At 37.8% G+C, this 18,738-nt stretch overlaps 1 protein-coding gene across 5 annotated transcripts in view; it reads right to left on the reverse strand.

The window, feature by feature from the left end:
- The window catches only part of LOC127421257 (active breakpoint cluster region-related protein), a 290,552-nt gene that overhangs the window by 95,435 nt on the left and 176,379 nt on the right, over window positions 1–18,738 (reverse strand). For all 5 annotated transcript variants that reach the window (XM_051664144.1, XM_051664153.1, XM_051664160.1 and 2 more), the window contains 4 exons: window positions 17,536–17,704; window positions 15,423–15,545; window positions 14,505–14,580; window positions 13,545–13,649 (listed from right to left, as the gene is read on the reverse strand). In XM_051664144.1, the coding sequence (XP_051520104.1) occupies window positions 13,545–13,649; window positions 14,505–14,580; window positions 15,423–15,545; window positions 17,536–17,704 (473 nt within the window). The remainder of the gene's footprint in view (window positions 1–13,544; window positions 13,650–14,504; window positions 14,581–15,422; window positions 15,546–17,535; window positions 17,705–18,738) is intronic.

An 18,738-nucleotide genomic window follows, 5' to 3' on the forward strand; every position in this document is an offset into this window, starting at 1 on the left:
AATTTCCCAATTCAAAATGAAATAACACACAGAGATTATGGGGAACGCTGTTAAATACTGAAAACAGAGCCAAGTCTACAGTAGTTCTAAACCGATATATCATCCAAAACGTTTATGAGACAATATTTGGTCATTTCATAGGCCATCATGTCATCTGCCGAAAATCTTGCCTGCATGGCATCACATGCTAAGATTACGCAGAATGTTGATAGAATCTCACAATACAGCCAAGTGATAGGCCGATATATCGGCCAAATATTTGGTTGATTAAGGGACTGATATTTGGCCATTTTGAGATTTTTGGAATTGGCCAATAATAATGCCTATTCTGCATTACACTTTCATGCAGAATGTTGATAGAAACTAAGAATACAGCTTGATATAGACTAGTTGTAAACCGATATATTGGCCAGACCGATAATCAGCTGACATTTGGCCATTTTCAAAATATTGCATCTGCCGATAATGTGAAGATAACAGAAAATGTTGACTTAAACTGACAACTGATATTTTGTTGATTAATCTATTAATTGAGCCTTTTCGGCATGACCAATAACCACGCCTGCTTTGCATCATACAGTGATATTATGCATTATTTTAATAGAAACTGACAATACCGTTAAAGGCCGATATATCGGCCAGACAAATAATTCGCTGATATTTGGCCATTTTGAAATAAATGGCCAATATACTCAAGTGTTTCACTTTATAGCTTCAACAACAGCCTTGTCCTTATATAACAAAAGGAATAATTGTGTTAAATGCATGTTTTGTTTTGTTTTTTCAGCAATTATTCAGCAGAAATACATTATCAGTCAAAGCTGATCTGAAATATCTAAAGAAATATTTTTATGAATGTGTTGTCTTGCTCAAGTTCCATGTTCAAATAGATACAGATGAATGAAAGCTAAATGTCACAGACCCTTGACTTTGGCTAACGTGCTCTGCAAGTGTTATTAGTGCTAATGGAAAGAATGCAGATGTCAGAGCAAATGAAAACAGTGTCACATAACTGGAAGTCTGCAGCTGCCTTCACTAAACCCATGAGTTTGGATATCCTCGCTGAAAGCATTTAACATCATGTGAAATGGGTTACAAAAACATAATTCATGAAAACAATATTTTTGGTAAGCCCTAAAGAACGCAAGAATTCATTGACTTAGGGACTTAAATGCTCTTCTCCTGAGAGAAAAACTGCTGCACGTGAGGGACCTCCAATGACCCTCTAGCAACACTAGCCATCACTTCAGGGTGGCCTTGACCGACCCTCACACACACACACACACACACACACACACACACACAGAGAGTGGCTTATTATATTAATATCACTAGCAGTGGGTGGCAGTGCTCGAGTTGCATTGTATTTTTCTCTACATTTATTTAGCAGGAAGTGAACAAGCTGAGCACCTCTTTGAACATTCACTGGCTCATCAGAACAACACGTGAGAGAGTTAACAATCACAGACCTGTGTGTGTTTGTTAGATGTGATCATGATCCAGTCCACAAGTTAGAATCAAATACTGAGCTTTGAGGATACAATGATACGAGAGCGTTTGAGTGTGGGAACGATCCAGGATGAAAACTGTCACCCTTTCACAACCCCCTCGTAAGAGATGTCGCTCATCTTCATCAGTGCTTTTGATCTAATCACAGCAAACCCTCATGCTATTAAAGTCGACTGAAATTGAGTGGGACTCCAAAGACACCGTGACCTCAAAAAGTTTTGGGGCATTTCAGCCACACTCAAAATACCAATATCAAAACATCAAACCAATTGACATCTACAAACGGTCCCTTTTCTCAGAACTAACTTCAGTTTTCTGAGCCATTTGTGCAATTATCTGGTGACCTCAAGGTCATTGTTAGTCGATGTATAAAGAAAGTTCCTGAATACACTTGAACTCTACAATACACTTTATAGAGATGAACCCTGAGTGCTCTCAGCCATCAAATCAGGCCTTTTCAAACTCTTCCCATCATTAGATTGCACAGAATTACAGGAAGCGTCTGGAGTGTTGTCTCTAAATGACAAAAACAACACAGATCAGGTTAAATCTTAAAGATGACCCTACCAGCAGGAGACTAGAGCATATTTATACTCTTGCTGTGCCGATGAGCACAGAAAATCAGAGGCAAATATAATTTGATTACTCTCCCCTCTATCTGAGAGCTCTCAATGTCACATTGTGTCACTCAAAATGAAGACAAACTCCCACAATAGGCCTGATTTGTCAGCTCAAAGCGCCGTTTACCGGGGGAGAGGGTGTTTGTGAGTGTGCACATGTAGGAGCCATGTCTGCAAGCTAAGAAATGATGCCTTCTCAGGCAGTATTGATCCCATGCGACCCCACGTACACATACGTGGATGCTGTATTTTGGATTTGCTATATGCAACGCATAATTTAAATGAACTTAAACCAACTTAATACTGTTCACAACACTCTAGACTATCATTTAAGGGTTACATTTCTGACGCACCGAGTCACGTGACACTACAACATGACACTGATTTCCGTGAAACGCTTCTACGGTCGCGGAGCCAACCAAAGTGCCTCTGGTAAGAAACCTCAAAGTTTTTTTTTAATGAAACCTGTTTGGGTGTAAAGAGTAGCGTCTCTATTTCAGTTTGAAAAATGCATTTATTTTCCGTGTGCAATCATGCATAAACATGAAGTACACATATGTGGATTTTGGGACATTATTCCCTCAAAAGTTAAAAAAACATGTTACTCAAAATAACTTACTTTCAGCTTTAACACATCTATGAGTCATTTCCCTTCATTTTAATATACATTTTGTTGTTTTTTATTTTGCTATCACTGTACAATACAGTTATATTCATTAACATTATTAAATGCATTACTATATTCACTGTGCATTTTCACATTGAGAATCAATGGGTTCATCCAAAAGCTGAAAAATGTTGCTTTCAGAGGCTTTATATGAAAAAACATGCAATTTGAACTGTTCTGAGACCAGTGCAGACAGACAGCACACTGGAGGTTAAGTCATTCACTAAATAGGGAGAAAGGGAGCATCATTTAGCTCTTTATGCAGCTAAGAGCATTTACTGCTAAAATCCAACCAAAAGTTCAGTTTCAGGCTGCAGATGATGTCTGAATGTTTGGCAGACATGGGACAATAGTAATCTGTACTTAGATTCATAATTTGTAAAGTATAATTTTATGGTTGGCAGTTATCGGATGATGCTGGCTATTACTTTGAATCAGAATTAATTATGCTAATTTATGATGTAATGTCTGTAATGTCTCAAAAACATGAATAACCAACAGTTCTAGGGGGCCTGGGTAGCTCAGTGGTAAAAATACGGTGGCTACCACCCCTGGAGTTTGCTAGTTCGCTAGTTCGAATCCCAGGGTGTGCTGAGTGACTCCAGCCAGGTCTCCTAAGCAACCAAATTGGCCCGGTTGCTAGGGAGGGTAGAGTCACATGGGGTAACCTCCTCGTGGTTGCTATAATGTGGTTCGTTGTCGGTGGGGCGCGTGGTGAGTTGAGCGCGGATGCCGTGGTGGATGGCGTGAAGCCTCCACGCGCGCTATGTCTCCGTGGCAACGCGCTCAACAAGCCACGTGATAAGATGCCCAGATTGATGGTCTCATACACGGAGGCAACTGGGATTCATCCTCCGCCACCCGGATTGAGGCGAATCACTACGCGACCACGAGGACTTAAAGCGCACTGGGAATTGGGCATTCCAAATTGGGTGAAAAGGGGAAAAATCCCCAAAAAATAAAAAATAAATACAAATAAATACAAAAATAAATAAAATAAGCAACACTCCTGGAAACAAACAATTTGATTTAAAAAAAAAAAACAAAAAAACTGACTTTCTATAGCTTGGTATTATTGAAAAATTTCACAACTTAGTCCTGCTGTCCACATATGTGGAAATAAATTTTTATTTGTGCTGTCAGATTAATCACATATTTTTTTTTTTTGTATTTAATCACGATTTATCGCAGATTTTAAAAGTGCTAAAATTTTACACTACATCTTGTCAAAATTAATATATATTTTATTTTAGGAAAGAAAACAAAACAACATGTAGCAATATAATGCTTTATTAACATTTTCCAAACAAAGCCTTCATATAGGTAGCACTAAATGCACTAAAATCACCAATTCAAATAACATTAAACGTTTCCTAATGTCTAAGAGGGAGTTTGACTAATTAAAAGAATAGTCTCCCCACATAGGTGGCATATTCATTGCAATGGGCATTAAATCCCTTAAACTCTTATCCTCTACAATATTAATCTGCCAGTAGGCTGTGGCTATCCGCTTTGTTACAGCAATCGTGAAGCTGCATTCAAGATTTGCGTCAGAGTGTCAATGCCAGCGTCCAGCACTGATTGGAGCTCACCATGAAAAGATCTTCGAGAAAAAATGTCTTATTCTGCGTTTTGGTGATATTTAAGACTTGACGTGCTTCTGTGGTAATAAAAACGTGCCTTACCTAGGCTGAAAAATACTTGATTTCTATCACAAGTCCCATCTGGGCTTGTTTTGTACATCAAATAGTGTTAAGAGGTCCTTTCTCTGTCATTTTATCACTGACAGGGAAGCGCTGACAGAGATTCTTTTATTTAGTGAGATAACCTCCGCGGCTCTATCATAAGTGAGAGTGTAATGGTCAACTAGCGTTTTATGACCGCCCATAGAATATCTATAGCACTGCCGCATTATGCTGTTTTATGCTAAGCTTGTAGGCTCCCATGGTAGAAGTGCTTTGGCGCTGTGGCATGCGTCAGTGCAATGACTCCGGTCGGACACATTACAAAGGTTCTGCCCTACACACCAGTGTTAATGCTGTATTAACTAATAGCGATTAAGAAAAATTAACGCATTAAACTTTAATTAATCGCATGCGTTAAAGCGTTAATTTTGACAGCTCTAATTCTTATGAAAATATTTCCTCTAGAATTTTTTTTCTGCATGTGTATTAGGTACTACTATTTACAACGGGAAATGAAAAATGCAAACAGCAGTCAAGAGTCTCAGGAGGTTAAGGCATCAAGGAATGTCCAAATCCAATACAATTACAATCAGTAGTACAATTTCAACTTATGACTCTATTTCTACCAAGAAAAAGGCACTGCAGTTCTTCAATATTTGCTAAATTCACTAATCTGACACGATTGTACCTATGAAGCCTGAATGTTTCCTTAGGAGTCTTTATCTAAAAAATGGTGTTTAGTGACTTGTAAAAAGGGCAGTGAGGCAGTTGACTTAGGTTTCAGACAGAGTTATTGAGTTCATGAGGGTATGTAAGTAAGGGTATGTGGCAGGGGTTACATTCCTCCACCAGCTGCTCTTTATTTCACCTCATTCTCTACATCTTAAATTTCGCAGCAGGAGGGATGTTTTGTGGGGTTCAGGGGGTGATCTGAGGGGGGTCTTTCTATGTGTGTCACCAGACATGGAAACCATAAACACTGACTGCTTACTCAAACTTAAGACCGTGGGCCGAATATGGCCTGCCACCACTCTTTAAACTGGCTCACAAAAGATATACACTGGCGGCCAAATGTTTGGAATAATGTACAGATTTTGCTCTTATGGAAAGAAATTGGTACTTTTATTCATCAAAGTGGCATTCAACTGAGCACAATGTATATTCAGGACATTAATAACGTGAAAAATTATTATTACAATTTGATTTTTTTTTTTTTTCAGAACTTCTTAAACTACTTCAAACAGTTCTCATCAAAAAATCCTCCATGTGCAGCAATGACAGCTTTGCAGATCCTTGGCATTCTAGCTGTCAGTTTGTCCAGATACTCAGGTGACATTTCACCCCACACTTCCTGTAGTACTTGCCATAGATGTGACTGTCTCGTCGGGCACTTCTCACGCACCTTACAGTCTAGCTGATCCCATAAAAGCTCAATGGGGTTAAGATCCATAACACTCTTTTTCAATTATCTGTTGTCCAATGTCTGTGTTTCTTTGCCCACTCTAACCTTTTCTTTTTGTTTTTCTGTTTCAAAAGTGGCTTTTTCTTTGCAATTCTTCCAATTAGGCCTGCACCCAAAGTCTTCTCTTTACTGTTGTACATGAAACTGGTGTTGAGTGGGTAGAATTCAATGAAGCTGTCAGCTGAGGACATGTGAGGCGTCTATTTCTCAAACTAGAGACTCTGATGTACTTATCCTCTTGTTTAGTTGTACATCTGGCCTTCCACATCTCTTTCTGTCCTTGTTAGAGCCAGTTGTACTTTGTTTTTAAAGACTGTAGTGTACACCTTTGTATGAAATCTTCAGTTATTTTTGGCAATTTCAAGCATTGTATAGCCTTCATTCCTCAAAACAATGATTGACTGATGAGTTTCTAGAGAAAACTGTTTCTTTTTTGCCATTTTTGACCTAATATTGTCCTTAAGACATGCTATTGCATACTGTGGCAACTCAAAAACAAACACAAAGACAATGTTAAACTTCATTTAACAAACCAAATAGCTTTCAACTGTGTTTGATATAATGGCAAGTGATTTTCTAGTACCAAATTAGCAATTTAGCATGATTACTCAAGGATAAGGTGTTGGAGTGATGGCTGCTGGAAATGGGGCCTGTCTAGATTTGATCAAAAATGACTTTTTTCAAACAGTGATGGTGCTGTTTTTTACATCAGAAATGTCCTGACTATACTTTGTGATCAGTTGAATGGCACTTTGGTGAACTAAATTTCCTTCCGAAACAGCAAAATCTGTACATTATTCCGAACTTTGGCTGCCAGTATATATATATATATATATATATATATATATATATATATATATATATATATACATACAGGTGCATCTCAATAAATTAGAATGTCGTAGAAAAGTTCATTTATTTCAGTAATTCAACTCAAATTGTGAAACTCGTGTATTAAATAAATTCAATGCACACAGACTATAGTAGTTTAAGTCTTTGGTTCTTTTAATTGTGATGATTTTGGCTCACATTTAACAAAAACCCACCAATTCACTCTCTCAAAAAATTAGAATATGATGACATGCCAATCAGCTAATCAACTCAAAACACCTGCAAAGGTTTCCTGAGCCTTCAAAATGGTCTCTCAGTTTGGTTCACTAGGCTACACAATCATGGGGAAGACTGCTGATCTGACAGTTGTCCAGAAGACAATCATTGACTCCCTTCACAAGGAGGGTAAGCCACAAACATTCATTGCAAAAGAAGCTGGCTGTTCACAGAGTGCTGTATCCAAGCATGTTAACAGAAAGTTGAGTGGAAGGAAAAAGTGTGGAAGAAAAAGATGCACAACCAACCGAGAGAACCGCAGCCTTATGAGGATTGTCAAGCAAAATCGATTCAAGAATTTGGGTGAACTTCACAAGGAATGGACTGAGGCTGGGGTCAAGGCATCAAGAGCCACCACACACAGACGTGTCAAGGAATTTGGCTACAGTTGTTGTATTCCTCTTGTTAAGCCACTCCTGAACCACAGACAACGTCAGAGGCGTCTTACCTGGGCTAAGGAGAAGAAGAACTGGACTGTTGCCCAGTGGTCCAAAGTCCTCTTTTCAGATGAGAGCAAGTTTTGTATTTCATTTGGAAACCAAGGTCCTAGAGTCTGGAGGAAGGGTGGAGAAGCTCATAGCCCAAGTTGCTTGAAGTCCAGTGTTAAGTTTCCACAGTCAGTGATGATTCGGGGTGCAATGTCATCTGCTGGTGTTGGTCCATTGTGTTTTTTGAAAACCAAAGTCACTGCACCCATTTACCAAGACATTTTGGAGCACTTCATGCTTCCTTCTGCTGACCAGCTTTTTAAAGATGCTGATTTCATTTTCCAGCAGGATTTGGCACCTGCCCACACTGCCAAAAGCACCAAAAGTTGGTTAAATGACCATGGTGTTGGTGTGCTTGACTGGCCAGCAAACTCACCAGACCTGAACCCCATAGAGAATCTATGGCGTATTGTCAAGAGGAAAATGAGAAACAAGAGACCAAAAAATGCAGATGAGCTGAAGGCCACTGTCAAAGAAACCTGGGCTTCCATACCACCTCAGCAGTGACACAAACTGATCACCTCCATGCCACACGGATTGAGGCAGTAATTAAAGCAAAAGGAGCCCCTACCAAGTATTGAGTACATATACAGTAAATGAACATACTTTCCAGAAGGCCAACAATTCACTAAAAATGTTTTTTTTATTGGTTTTATGATGTATTCTAATTTTGTGAGATAGTGAATTGGTGGGTTTTTGTTAAATGTGAGTCAAAATCATCACAGTTAAAAGAACCAAAGACTTAAACTACTTCAGTCTGTGTGCATTGAATTTATTTAATACACGAGTTTCACAATTTGAGTTGAATTACTGAAATAAATGAACTTTTCCACGACATTCTAATTTATTGAGATGCACCTGTATATATATATATATATATATACACACACACACACATACAGTTGAAGTCAGAAGTTTACATACACCTTAGCCAAATACATTTAAACTCAGTTTTCACAATTCCTGACATTTAATCAAAGAAAACATTCTCTATCTAAAGCCTGGTGCACACTGTACGATTCTGGCCATGACTCTGCCGTCCGAGACAAATTTTGGGAATCCTAAATTATTTCTGTCATCGTAGGGCAAAATGGGCAATCTTACAACGTTCAGTGTGACATGTTCAATGACGGCCGATTAATAGCCTTTGCAATGATCTATAGCCTCCGACGAAGTGCTGGCAGTGTCATAAATTGATAAATTGCCATAAAACTTGCATCGCAGTTGTATAGTGTGACTGCTATTACGATGGCCAGGTGAGATATTCCGCTCCTCTCTTGCACCCCAATTCACTTGGAAAGAAACCTGCTCCATGTCTGCACCACCATAGCAACATTTGTGCCCAGTTATTCCTCTGCTCAAGCTCTTTCAATGTTTTTTCTTCTTTTCATTTATATATATATATATATATATATATATATATATATATATCACACACACACACACATACATACATAAGCATAAAATACTTGGAGAAAATTTAAACACTTCAGCAATATGAAAGCATTATTCCCCAAATTAAATAAATACAGAACTTACAAAATGAAAATAAATAAATGATTGCATTTTCTTAACACGTTTTTTTCTTTACATTTATCATGCATTTTCTTTACAACTTTATTTTAATTACTATTTTATTTTTAATAATTTTACTTTAAACATCTGTAAACTACTTTAGTTAAGATTCACACCACTCCAATTTTATAAAAAAAAAGTTTGAACAATTTAAATTGGTAGTATTTATGGGACGTTTTAACCCAAATCAGTAGATACAGTTGGATACAATTATAGAAATCTATGTCATGTCTGTGCATTATCCATAGGGAATGTGCAAGTGCCACATATTATTAGCCTATATGAATTTTCAAAATTTTGCATGGCTGATAGGTTACTAATCTAAAAGAGGAGAAAGACGTACTATAACCCACCTTTTTTGTTTTCCCCAATGTGAACGGAGAAGTTTGTCATTTTTCAGGCCACAAGTCTTTTTATTTCCACAATGAATATTTGCTTGTGGTAGCTAATTATTACTGTAGGCTACCTCCCCCACTGGCGTTCATTCTCAACATCTGTAATGCATTTGTGTTTTATTATGGGCCTATTTGACAAAATCCATCTTTCTTTTTATATGTTAGCCTATGCTCATGATGGAGTGGTATTGGAGCAATGGAAATGCTGATGTCCTGACTTTCAGGAAAAAAAAAAAAAAAAAAAAAAATGCTCCTCTGGGGCGGGCAAATCTCGCCGTTTCTCTTCTATTCCGCAACGCTCCCATAACTGTGTCACGTTCACTGATCGGGACGATTGGGACCACAGTCGGCTACGACGTGTATCGTACAGTCTGGCATAATATCGCACAGTGTGCCGTGGCGATATCAATGCATTCATATCATAAAGTCTGACAAGAAACTATCTTAAATTACTGTAAATATCCTACAGTGTATAGTGGGCTTTAGGTCAGTTAGGATCACTACTTTATTTTAAGAATGTGAAATGTCAGAATAATAGTAGAGAGAATGATTTATTTCAGCTTTTAATTCTTTCATCACATTCCCAGTGGGCCAGAAGTTTACATACATTTTGTTAGCATTTGGTAGCATTGCCTTTAAATTGTGTAACTTGGGGCAAACGTTTTGGGTATCCTTCCACAAGCTTCTCACAATAAGTTGCTGGAATTTTGTCCCATTCTTCCAGACAGAACTGGTGTAACTGATTCAGGTTTATAGGCCTCCTTACTTGCACACACTTTTTCAGTTCTGCCCACAAATTTCCTATCGAACTGAGGGGCTTTGTGATGGCCACTCCAATACCTTGACTTTGTTGCCCTTAAGCCATTTTGCAACAACTTTGGAGGTTTGCTTGGGGTCATTGTCCATTTGGAAGACTGATTTGCAACAGAGCTTTAACTTCCTGTCTTGAGATGTTGCTTCAATATATCCACATAATTTTCCTTCCTCATGATGCCATCTGTTTTGCACCAGTCCCTCCTGCAGCAAAGCACCCTCACAACATGATGCTGCAACCCACAGGCTTCACAGTTGGAATACATAATGATGATGATGATGGTCATTATGGCCAAACAGTTAAATTTTTTTTCCCATCAGACCAGGAGGACCTTTCTCCAAAAAGTTGTCCTCATGTGCACTTGCAAACTGTAGTCTGACTTTTTTATGGCAGTTTTGGAGCAGTGTCTTCTTCCTTGCTGAGCAGCCTTTCAGGTTATGTCGATATAGGACTCGTTTTACTGTGGATATAGATACTTGTCTACCTGTTTCCTCCAGCATCTTCACAAGGTCCTTTGCTGTTGTTCTGGGATTGATTTGCACTTTTCGCACCAAACTACGTTCATCTCTAGGAGACACTTCCTGAGCGGTATGTTGGCTGCGTGGTCCCATTGTGTTTATACTTGCTTAATATTTATTGTTTGTACAGATGAACGTGGTACCTTCAGGCATTTGGAAATTGATCCCAAGGATAAACCAGACTTGCCGAGGTCTTGATTTCTTTAGATTTTCCCAAGATGTGAAGCAAAGAGGCACTGAGTTTGAAGGTAGGCCTTAAAATACATCCACAGGTACACTTCCAATTGACTTCAATTAGCCTATCAGAAGCTAATTGCCTAAAGGCTTGACATCATTTTCTGGAATTTTCCAAGCTGCTTAAAGGCACAGTTAACTGGGTAGCTCAGTGAGTATTGACGCCGACTACCACCCCTGAAGTCACAAGTTCAAATCCAGGGTGTGCTGAGTGACTCCTGCCAGGTCTCCTAATCAACCAATTTGGTTGCTAGGGAGGGTAGAGTCACATGGGGTAACCTCCTCGTGGTCGCGATTAGGGGTTCTCGCTCTCAATGGGGTGCGTGGTAAGTTGTGCGTGGATCGCGGAGAGTAGCATGAGCCTGTTATATCTCTCACCTCCATCTCTCTAGATGTAGGGCTGTCAACGCAATTGACACTGTTCTCACGCTCTCACACCCTTTTTCACGCAGTGATAATGTCGCGGAGCATAGAGGACACTGACAGCGCACGGACAGACAAGACAGAGCAGCCTGCATGATGCTGCGAGTTATTCAGACCAATCAGGGGGAAAACAACAGCAAAGCGTCTCTCCCTCTCCTTCTCTTTCATAATTTAATCTGTTAACATTTTCAATACATCTTGTCAACTTTAAACGGCCATTTTTAAGGTAACTGATGAGTTTTTATTTGAGATATTTCACTCAAAAATGAAAATTGTCATCACTTACCTTCATGCTGTTGCAAACCTGTATGACTTTCTTATTTCAGTGGATATCAAAAGGAGATATTGGGGAGTTTCAGTCACCATTCACTTACATTGAATGAAAAACAAGATGCAGTCACAGTGAATGGAGACTAAGACTAAAAGTTTTGCTTAACATCTCACTGGAATTGTGATATACTCAATTAAAAGCGTAACAATCTGCCTGTAAACAACTGTTGGAGTAGATGTCCTAAATGACTTGCCAAAACTATAGTTTGCGAATATTAAATCTGTGGAGTTGTTAAAAAATGAGTTTTAATGATTTCAACCTAAATGTATGTAAACTTCTGACTTCAACTGTATATAAAAATATAAATATATATCTTCTTTTATATATAAAAAGCCACAATAAACTAGTGGTCGATCGATATGGGTTTTTCAATGGCTTATGCTGATACCGATATGTAGAGAGCAGAATGGCCGATATAAATGGAGATAAACATAAGATTTAACAACAGCAAATCAGATGTACACAATTCTAAAGTGAAAAAACCCCCCACTTAATTTATACAATATTTTCTCAAATTTGCAAAAACTTGAAAAGAAAAAACCTTGAAAACAGAAAGTGTTCACTATCCATTGACAGATTTACTGGTAGATTTCGGAACTGACACAAGGGAAAGTTATCACTTCTGTTTATCGGCCAAGTGAACATGGTAATCGGCCGATGTCGATAATCACAAAATGGCCAAATATCGGCTGATTAATTGGCCTGACCAATATATCGGTCTATCACTAATATAAACACTGCAGAACCCCATAGCAACACACTAGCAACCACAATGAAAATCTTAGCAACCACCCAGCACCCTGTGGTGGTGAGGTTTGCATGGACAAGCAAGACTAAAATGTTCTTCAGAAAATGTAAAGATCTATATGGTATAATCTATATTACCATAGTACAATTATTATTAGTAATAATCGTCTTACTGTTACCGGCATTATATAAAAACAATAAGTCATGAGACTTTCACCAAAATGTCAGTATTCTGAATGTACCACTAAGTACTCATAATTTCACAGAACAGTTATTGAGTATGTCTTCAGTAGCACTGTGGGAGTAATCAGCTCACTGAGGCCGACAGTGGGGGTTCTGGACAGATGGCTTTAATGTTGAAAAAAATCAAAACACGTCAGTCTCCAAGCAAAAACAAACAGCAAAGACCTGAAACACTACCCTAATCATCAGCAAATAAAAGCAGCCTATTCGTGGTATGGTTATCAGTAGAGTAGAACCAGACTGTAACCTTGATTCTAAAAACCTATTTGGACTTTGCTGCGATAGAACAAAAGAGAGAGAAAAAGTAAGATACACAAAACAAAGAGAAAAAGAAAAAGTGATGGGTGCGTAGAAAAAAAATCAATTTTGATTATGAGGTAAAGGCATTTAACTGAAAACAGAAATGAAAGGCAGGCTGTACTGTATGTTTTGAATTGTGTCACACAGTCAGGCTGGAACAGAGAAGGGCCCTTTCCAAACTGTTGCCATAATGCAGGAGGCACACAATGCTCTAGAATGTTATTGTATGCTGTGGCATTAAGATTTGCCTTTACTGGAATAAAAGGGGCCAAACCTGTAATTAGAAGGGGGTGTCCACAAACATTCGGCCATGTAGTGTAGCTAAACTGACATTCATCAACAAGCTATGTTATCTATCATTTCAGAGAACCAGACAACTGTCCGTGTATGTGTGCTGTGAGGAACTGATGCAAATGTGTCTCTTACCATCTTTGTTGCTGGTGACGGGGATGTTGTGGACAGTTCTGAGTTTGAAGCAGGAGCCAGTTAACACCTGCAGCTCTACAGAACTCAACACACATGCCTGCAGGTCTGAAACACACACAAATACACACAGTGAGGTCCAGACATGTAGTATTGAACTTTTAAAGTTACTGGACAACTCTTAAAACAAAATCAACCTAAATGAGAGGTTTAAATGATACATCTGTGATGTGTTAAGGGATAGTTCACCCAAAAATGAAAATGATCCCATCATTTACTCACCCTTATGCCATCCCAGATGTGTATGACTTTCATTCTTCTGCTGAACACAAATGAAAATTTTTAGAAGAATATCTCAGCTCTGAAGGTCCTTACAATGCAATTTAATGGTGACCAGAATTTCAAAGTTCCAAAAATTACTTAAATGCAGCATAAAAGTAATCCATAAGACACCGGTGATTAAATCAATGTCTTCAGAAGTGATATGATAGGTGTGGTTGAGAAATAGATCAATATTAAGTCCTTTTTTATGATAAATTCTTCTCCCTGCCCAGTAGGTGATATGCACAAAAAATGCAAATCGCCAAAAACAAAAGAAGATTGTGAAGACCTAAATATTGATCTGTTTCTCACCCACACCCATCATATTACTTCTGAAGATATACAGAAGATTTAACAACTGGAGTCGTATGGATTACTTTTATGCTTCTTTTAAGTGCTTTTTGGAGCTTCAAAGTTCTGGTCACCATTCACTTGCATTGTATGGACCTACAGAGCTGAGATATTCTTCTAAAAATCTTAATTTGTGTTCAGCAGAAGAAATAAAATCAAACATATCTGGGATGACATGAAAGTGAGGAAACGATGAGATAATTTTCATTTTTGGGTGAACTATCCCTTTAAGAGCTGCATTAAACATTAAACAGATGCATTAAACAGCTGTTAACAGTATGAACGTCAAACCTTTCTTCTGCAGTTTTTGAATGCTTTCCCTCCATTCTGACCTCTCATAATCTGAGGACAGCAAGAACAGGTAGCTCTGGAGAGAGAGGCAGAGAGATTATGAGCAGAAAGAAAGTGATGAGAGAAAGTGAAATAAAGGAATAACAATGGCTCCCCCTAGTGGACAGTTATAAATGTGTTACAGTGTAAACCAGGGTGTCAGACTCATTTTAGGTAGTGGACTGGATTGGACTAAATGTAATTTTAAGCAGGCCAAATGTTTTATTTGTAAATCTTCGGTCCATCTATGGAGAGCGTGTGCAAAATACATACCTTTCTAAAGCTAAAAAAGTCCAGAAGCAATAAATCAGTGGACACTTGTAAACCATTTTTTTTAATTTTTTTTTTTATACCTAATGTTTTTCCCTGTAGCTGCCCATGTTATAATAATACTGTAACTTCAAAATGGGGAAAATGAACTGAATTGTTCTGTAGTTGTCACCCACAGATCCCATTTCTGCTAAAAGCATGGATTGGCGCTTGTGCATGTAAACTAAATGCCTTGCGTAATGAAAGAAATGTTCTACGGCTTTAAGATGCGAGCTACAACATGCAACATAATAAATTAAATTAAAAAGTAAGATAAAGTTGATCTGCCCTGCTGAAGTCAAACAAAGAATATTCTGACTATTATCCTACCAATATAATAAATGTACTTTGCCGTGCGTTTGACACACCTGGTGTTAACTATATTCATTGAAATGCTTAATTATCTTTATTACCATTTAAATAATCAAATGATCAAAAATGAAACACAGATGAGACCATGAGATACCCGAGAAGACACTGCTAATAAATGTCACCAGTGAAGATCTCATGTAAGCCATACATTCAGGAAGGTTAAATCATACATATTTAATGGGTTCAGTGATACTGTACCTTGCCGTGTTTGTTGTGGATGCGGAATGGGATGTTGGGTGAGTGTAACAGCAGACACGACTCCTGCTCGTTCATCTTCTTCCTCAAACGATCCACATTACGACTCTGAGGCTTCTGTGCTTTCTGTCCACAGACACAAATGTTAATAGTTACATTTTTAATTTTAATTAAAAATTATATATATATATATATATATATATATATATATATATATATAGACACACACACATATTTATACTTAATATAATTTTCTCTCTCTCTCTCTCTCTCTCTCTATATATATATATATATATATTTATATTAGTTAGATTTTATTAGTTAAACTGTTTTTACAACATTAAACATGTATACACAGGGCAAAAGAAATACAAGTTTTTTTGTTTTTTTTTATGATTACCATAGTAGACTTTGTTGTGTTTGTAAAGGTAATTCAAAGGTAATTGAGCAGTTCTGTGTCTTTATGTGTGTAGCATTGTGTTTGAATGCATGAGAGTTTTTATTAGGCAATGATGCCATCATCCTCATATTATTGTGTCTTTGTTTGTATGAGCTTTACTGGAAATGATGTTATCAGTGCTCCACAGCAAATTAAAGAGAATACAGAGCAGCACTGCTCAGTCTGCTAGTGTGTGTCTTTATCATATTATAATGGTACACAATATGTGATGGGATACATGACTCAGAGAGGAAATTGTTCAGTTCTTCCACTGCCAGCTAGTATAAACAAACCAGCATGCCCATGTTAGCGAGGTTGAGAGCGAGGGTGTCACCTTTCCTCTGCATGTGAGCCACTGCCTCGTTGTCCTATGGTGACCTCTGCTAAACAATGAAAATGGGTCGTCCAAGATCTGCTTCCCTTAAACCTAAACCTAACCGACTCCCAACCTGCCTAAAAGTAACTCAATTAAGACGCGGCTCCAACCAGCAGTAAACAAAATATGACATCCGCTATCTCCCCAATGCCAAACAGACAGTCTAAAAACAATGCTTCAGAGAATTTGACGTGACCTGAGATTAGAAAAGGCTGATAATCAAGTGAAGATCTTATTGAAGACAGCTGAGCGATGTCATGTAGCTTAGACACTGATATTTGGCAACACTTGGCAGTTAAGGCAGATTTTTATGCATCGAACCTACTCCCAAGTGTCCGCATGTTACGGTGGTTAATGGCAAAGCCTCCATTGTAGCCTGATGTGCATCTATCCAAAAAGAAACTGTACGTAACTTTTTGAGACCAGAGACCCTATCCTAGGATGATAAAAATATCTAAGGTAGCCTCTAGGGATGTGCACGAGTAATCGACTAATCGAGTACTCGTTATGCACCAGCTAGTTGACCATTAAAAATACTACTCAAATATTACAAATTGATTTTACTTGGTGCATTTGCCTGCCGTGGGCAACGATTAATTATACAGTACTTTACCTCTCAAAAGCATCCATCTCGCAGTTACAAATGAGTCCACTGGTGGGCGCTCCGCATGTTTGTCGAAGTGTTTGATGATAGAAAGGGACATGATGGCGTCTTGTGTGCTTTCAAGCAAAGTCAAGTGTGGCAATACTTGTAATATTCTGATTCTTATTAAAATAGTACTCTGTTGGTATTCAGTTCTTGTTGGAGTCATGCAAACCAACAGAAGAGGATCTGCTTTTATGTTGGAAAGAAAATGCAAAGCTGTACGAAAAACGTGGATGCTTGTGCATTACATTTCTGAACAAGTGCATTTGATAAAAATCCAAATTTCACCACTTGTTTTTCTGAACATGACAAAAATGTGATAGCCTTTATGTAGACTCAAGAGTTTATCTACCGTAGGTGCATTACCCTAATGCAGTCAGTATTCATTTCTATCTAAGCTCCAGGTGAGTGCAAATGTTTTTTTTACGGTTATTCTTTCAATCTATTTTTTATTTTTATTTTTATCTAAACTATTCTGTTCAAATCCCTACCCTTAAGGATGAGAAATAGCAATATATTATATAATACTGATTCCTGAGCAAGCAACATAAATGTTAACGTTAATTTAAAACAATAGAAACATATGGTAATTGCCCTTTTACATATCTAACAAATGTGTGTGCTTGTGTGGTTAGCTGTGAAAGAAAGACTGTACCTTTTCTTTTTGTATCTCACTTTTGATGGCAGAGATTTTGATCTTCATCTCTTCAATTTCATGCTCAGGAAGTGTCTGGACGTGAGGGAGAGAGTCCGACTCATCCAAAGTCTGGAAGCTCAGATCAGCCAGAGGGATGTACCACTTACACTCATACTGCTGATGCCTCCTGACAAATTCACACACAAAGAAAAAAACATATTTAAACACCATTCATGTCCCTGTTGTACAAGCATACACTTTTATCAGAACAGCTATTACAGGAGCAAAACCCTGGTGTTTAAGGGTTAGTTCACCCAAAAATGAAAGTGCTGTCATCATTTACTCTTTTTATTTGAATCCGTTTTCTTCTGTGGAATGCAAAATTAGTTATTTATAGCAGAATGCTCAAGTTGACCTAAATCACTCGCATATGCAACCAAATTCCACTCCATGCGACTAAACAAATATCCGTTATTAGCCACTGGCTAGTAAATGTTCAGATTTCTGCTATTATTAATTGTCTGCTTAATGTGTAAAATGCAATTAATGCAGTACATTGGAAAACATACATTTCCAGGAGGTACATATCGACTCGACAGCACATCCTAGCACAGAAACTGATTTGTGGAGCCCTGCACGCTTATTCGTTAATTTATGATAATTTGATGTTGCTTTTTTTTTCTTTGGCCTTTTAAGAGCTTAGCCTCTGGTTCCAATTCATGTTTATGGAATCAGTGTTATAATAAAATCATTTTTGTTAACTTAGGTCAAGTACTCATTTTATTTGTATAGCGCTTTTCACAACATCGTTTTAAAGCAGCTTTACAGAAAATCATGCATTAACAGAAAATGAAACTGTAATATCTATAAAGTCTTAGAGCGATCATTGTGTAAAATAAAAATAAAAACTGAAATTATTGGAAAAAACTGAAACTTAACTAAAATATTTTATCACTCCAAAACTAACTAAAATAAAATAAAAATGATCTAGACTTCATTTTAGTTTTAGTTTTTGATATAAACTGCCTGGCCAAAAAAAAGTTGCATACTCTAATATTTAGTTGGACCGCCTTTAGCTTTGATTACGGTGTGCATTTGTCATGGCATTGTTTTGACAACCTTATGCAATGTCACAACATTTATTTCCATCCAGAGTTACATAAATTTTTGACCGAGATCTTGTATTGATGACGGCAGAGTCGAAGCACCCCGTAAAATCTT

Source organism: Myxocyprinus asiaticus, chromosome 3 (assembly GCF_019703515.2).
Source record: "Myxocyprinus asiaticus isolate MX2 ecotype Aquarium Trade chromosome 3, UBuf_Myxa_2, whole genome shotgun sequence".
Taxonomy (NCBI): domain Eukaryota; kingdom Metazoa; phylum Chordata; class Actinopteri; order Cypriniformes; family Catostomidae; genus Myxocyprinus; species Myxocyprinus asiaticus.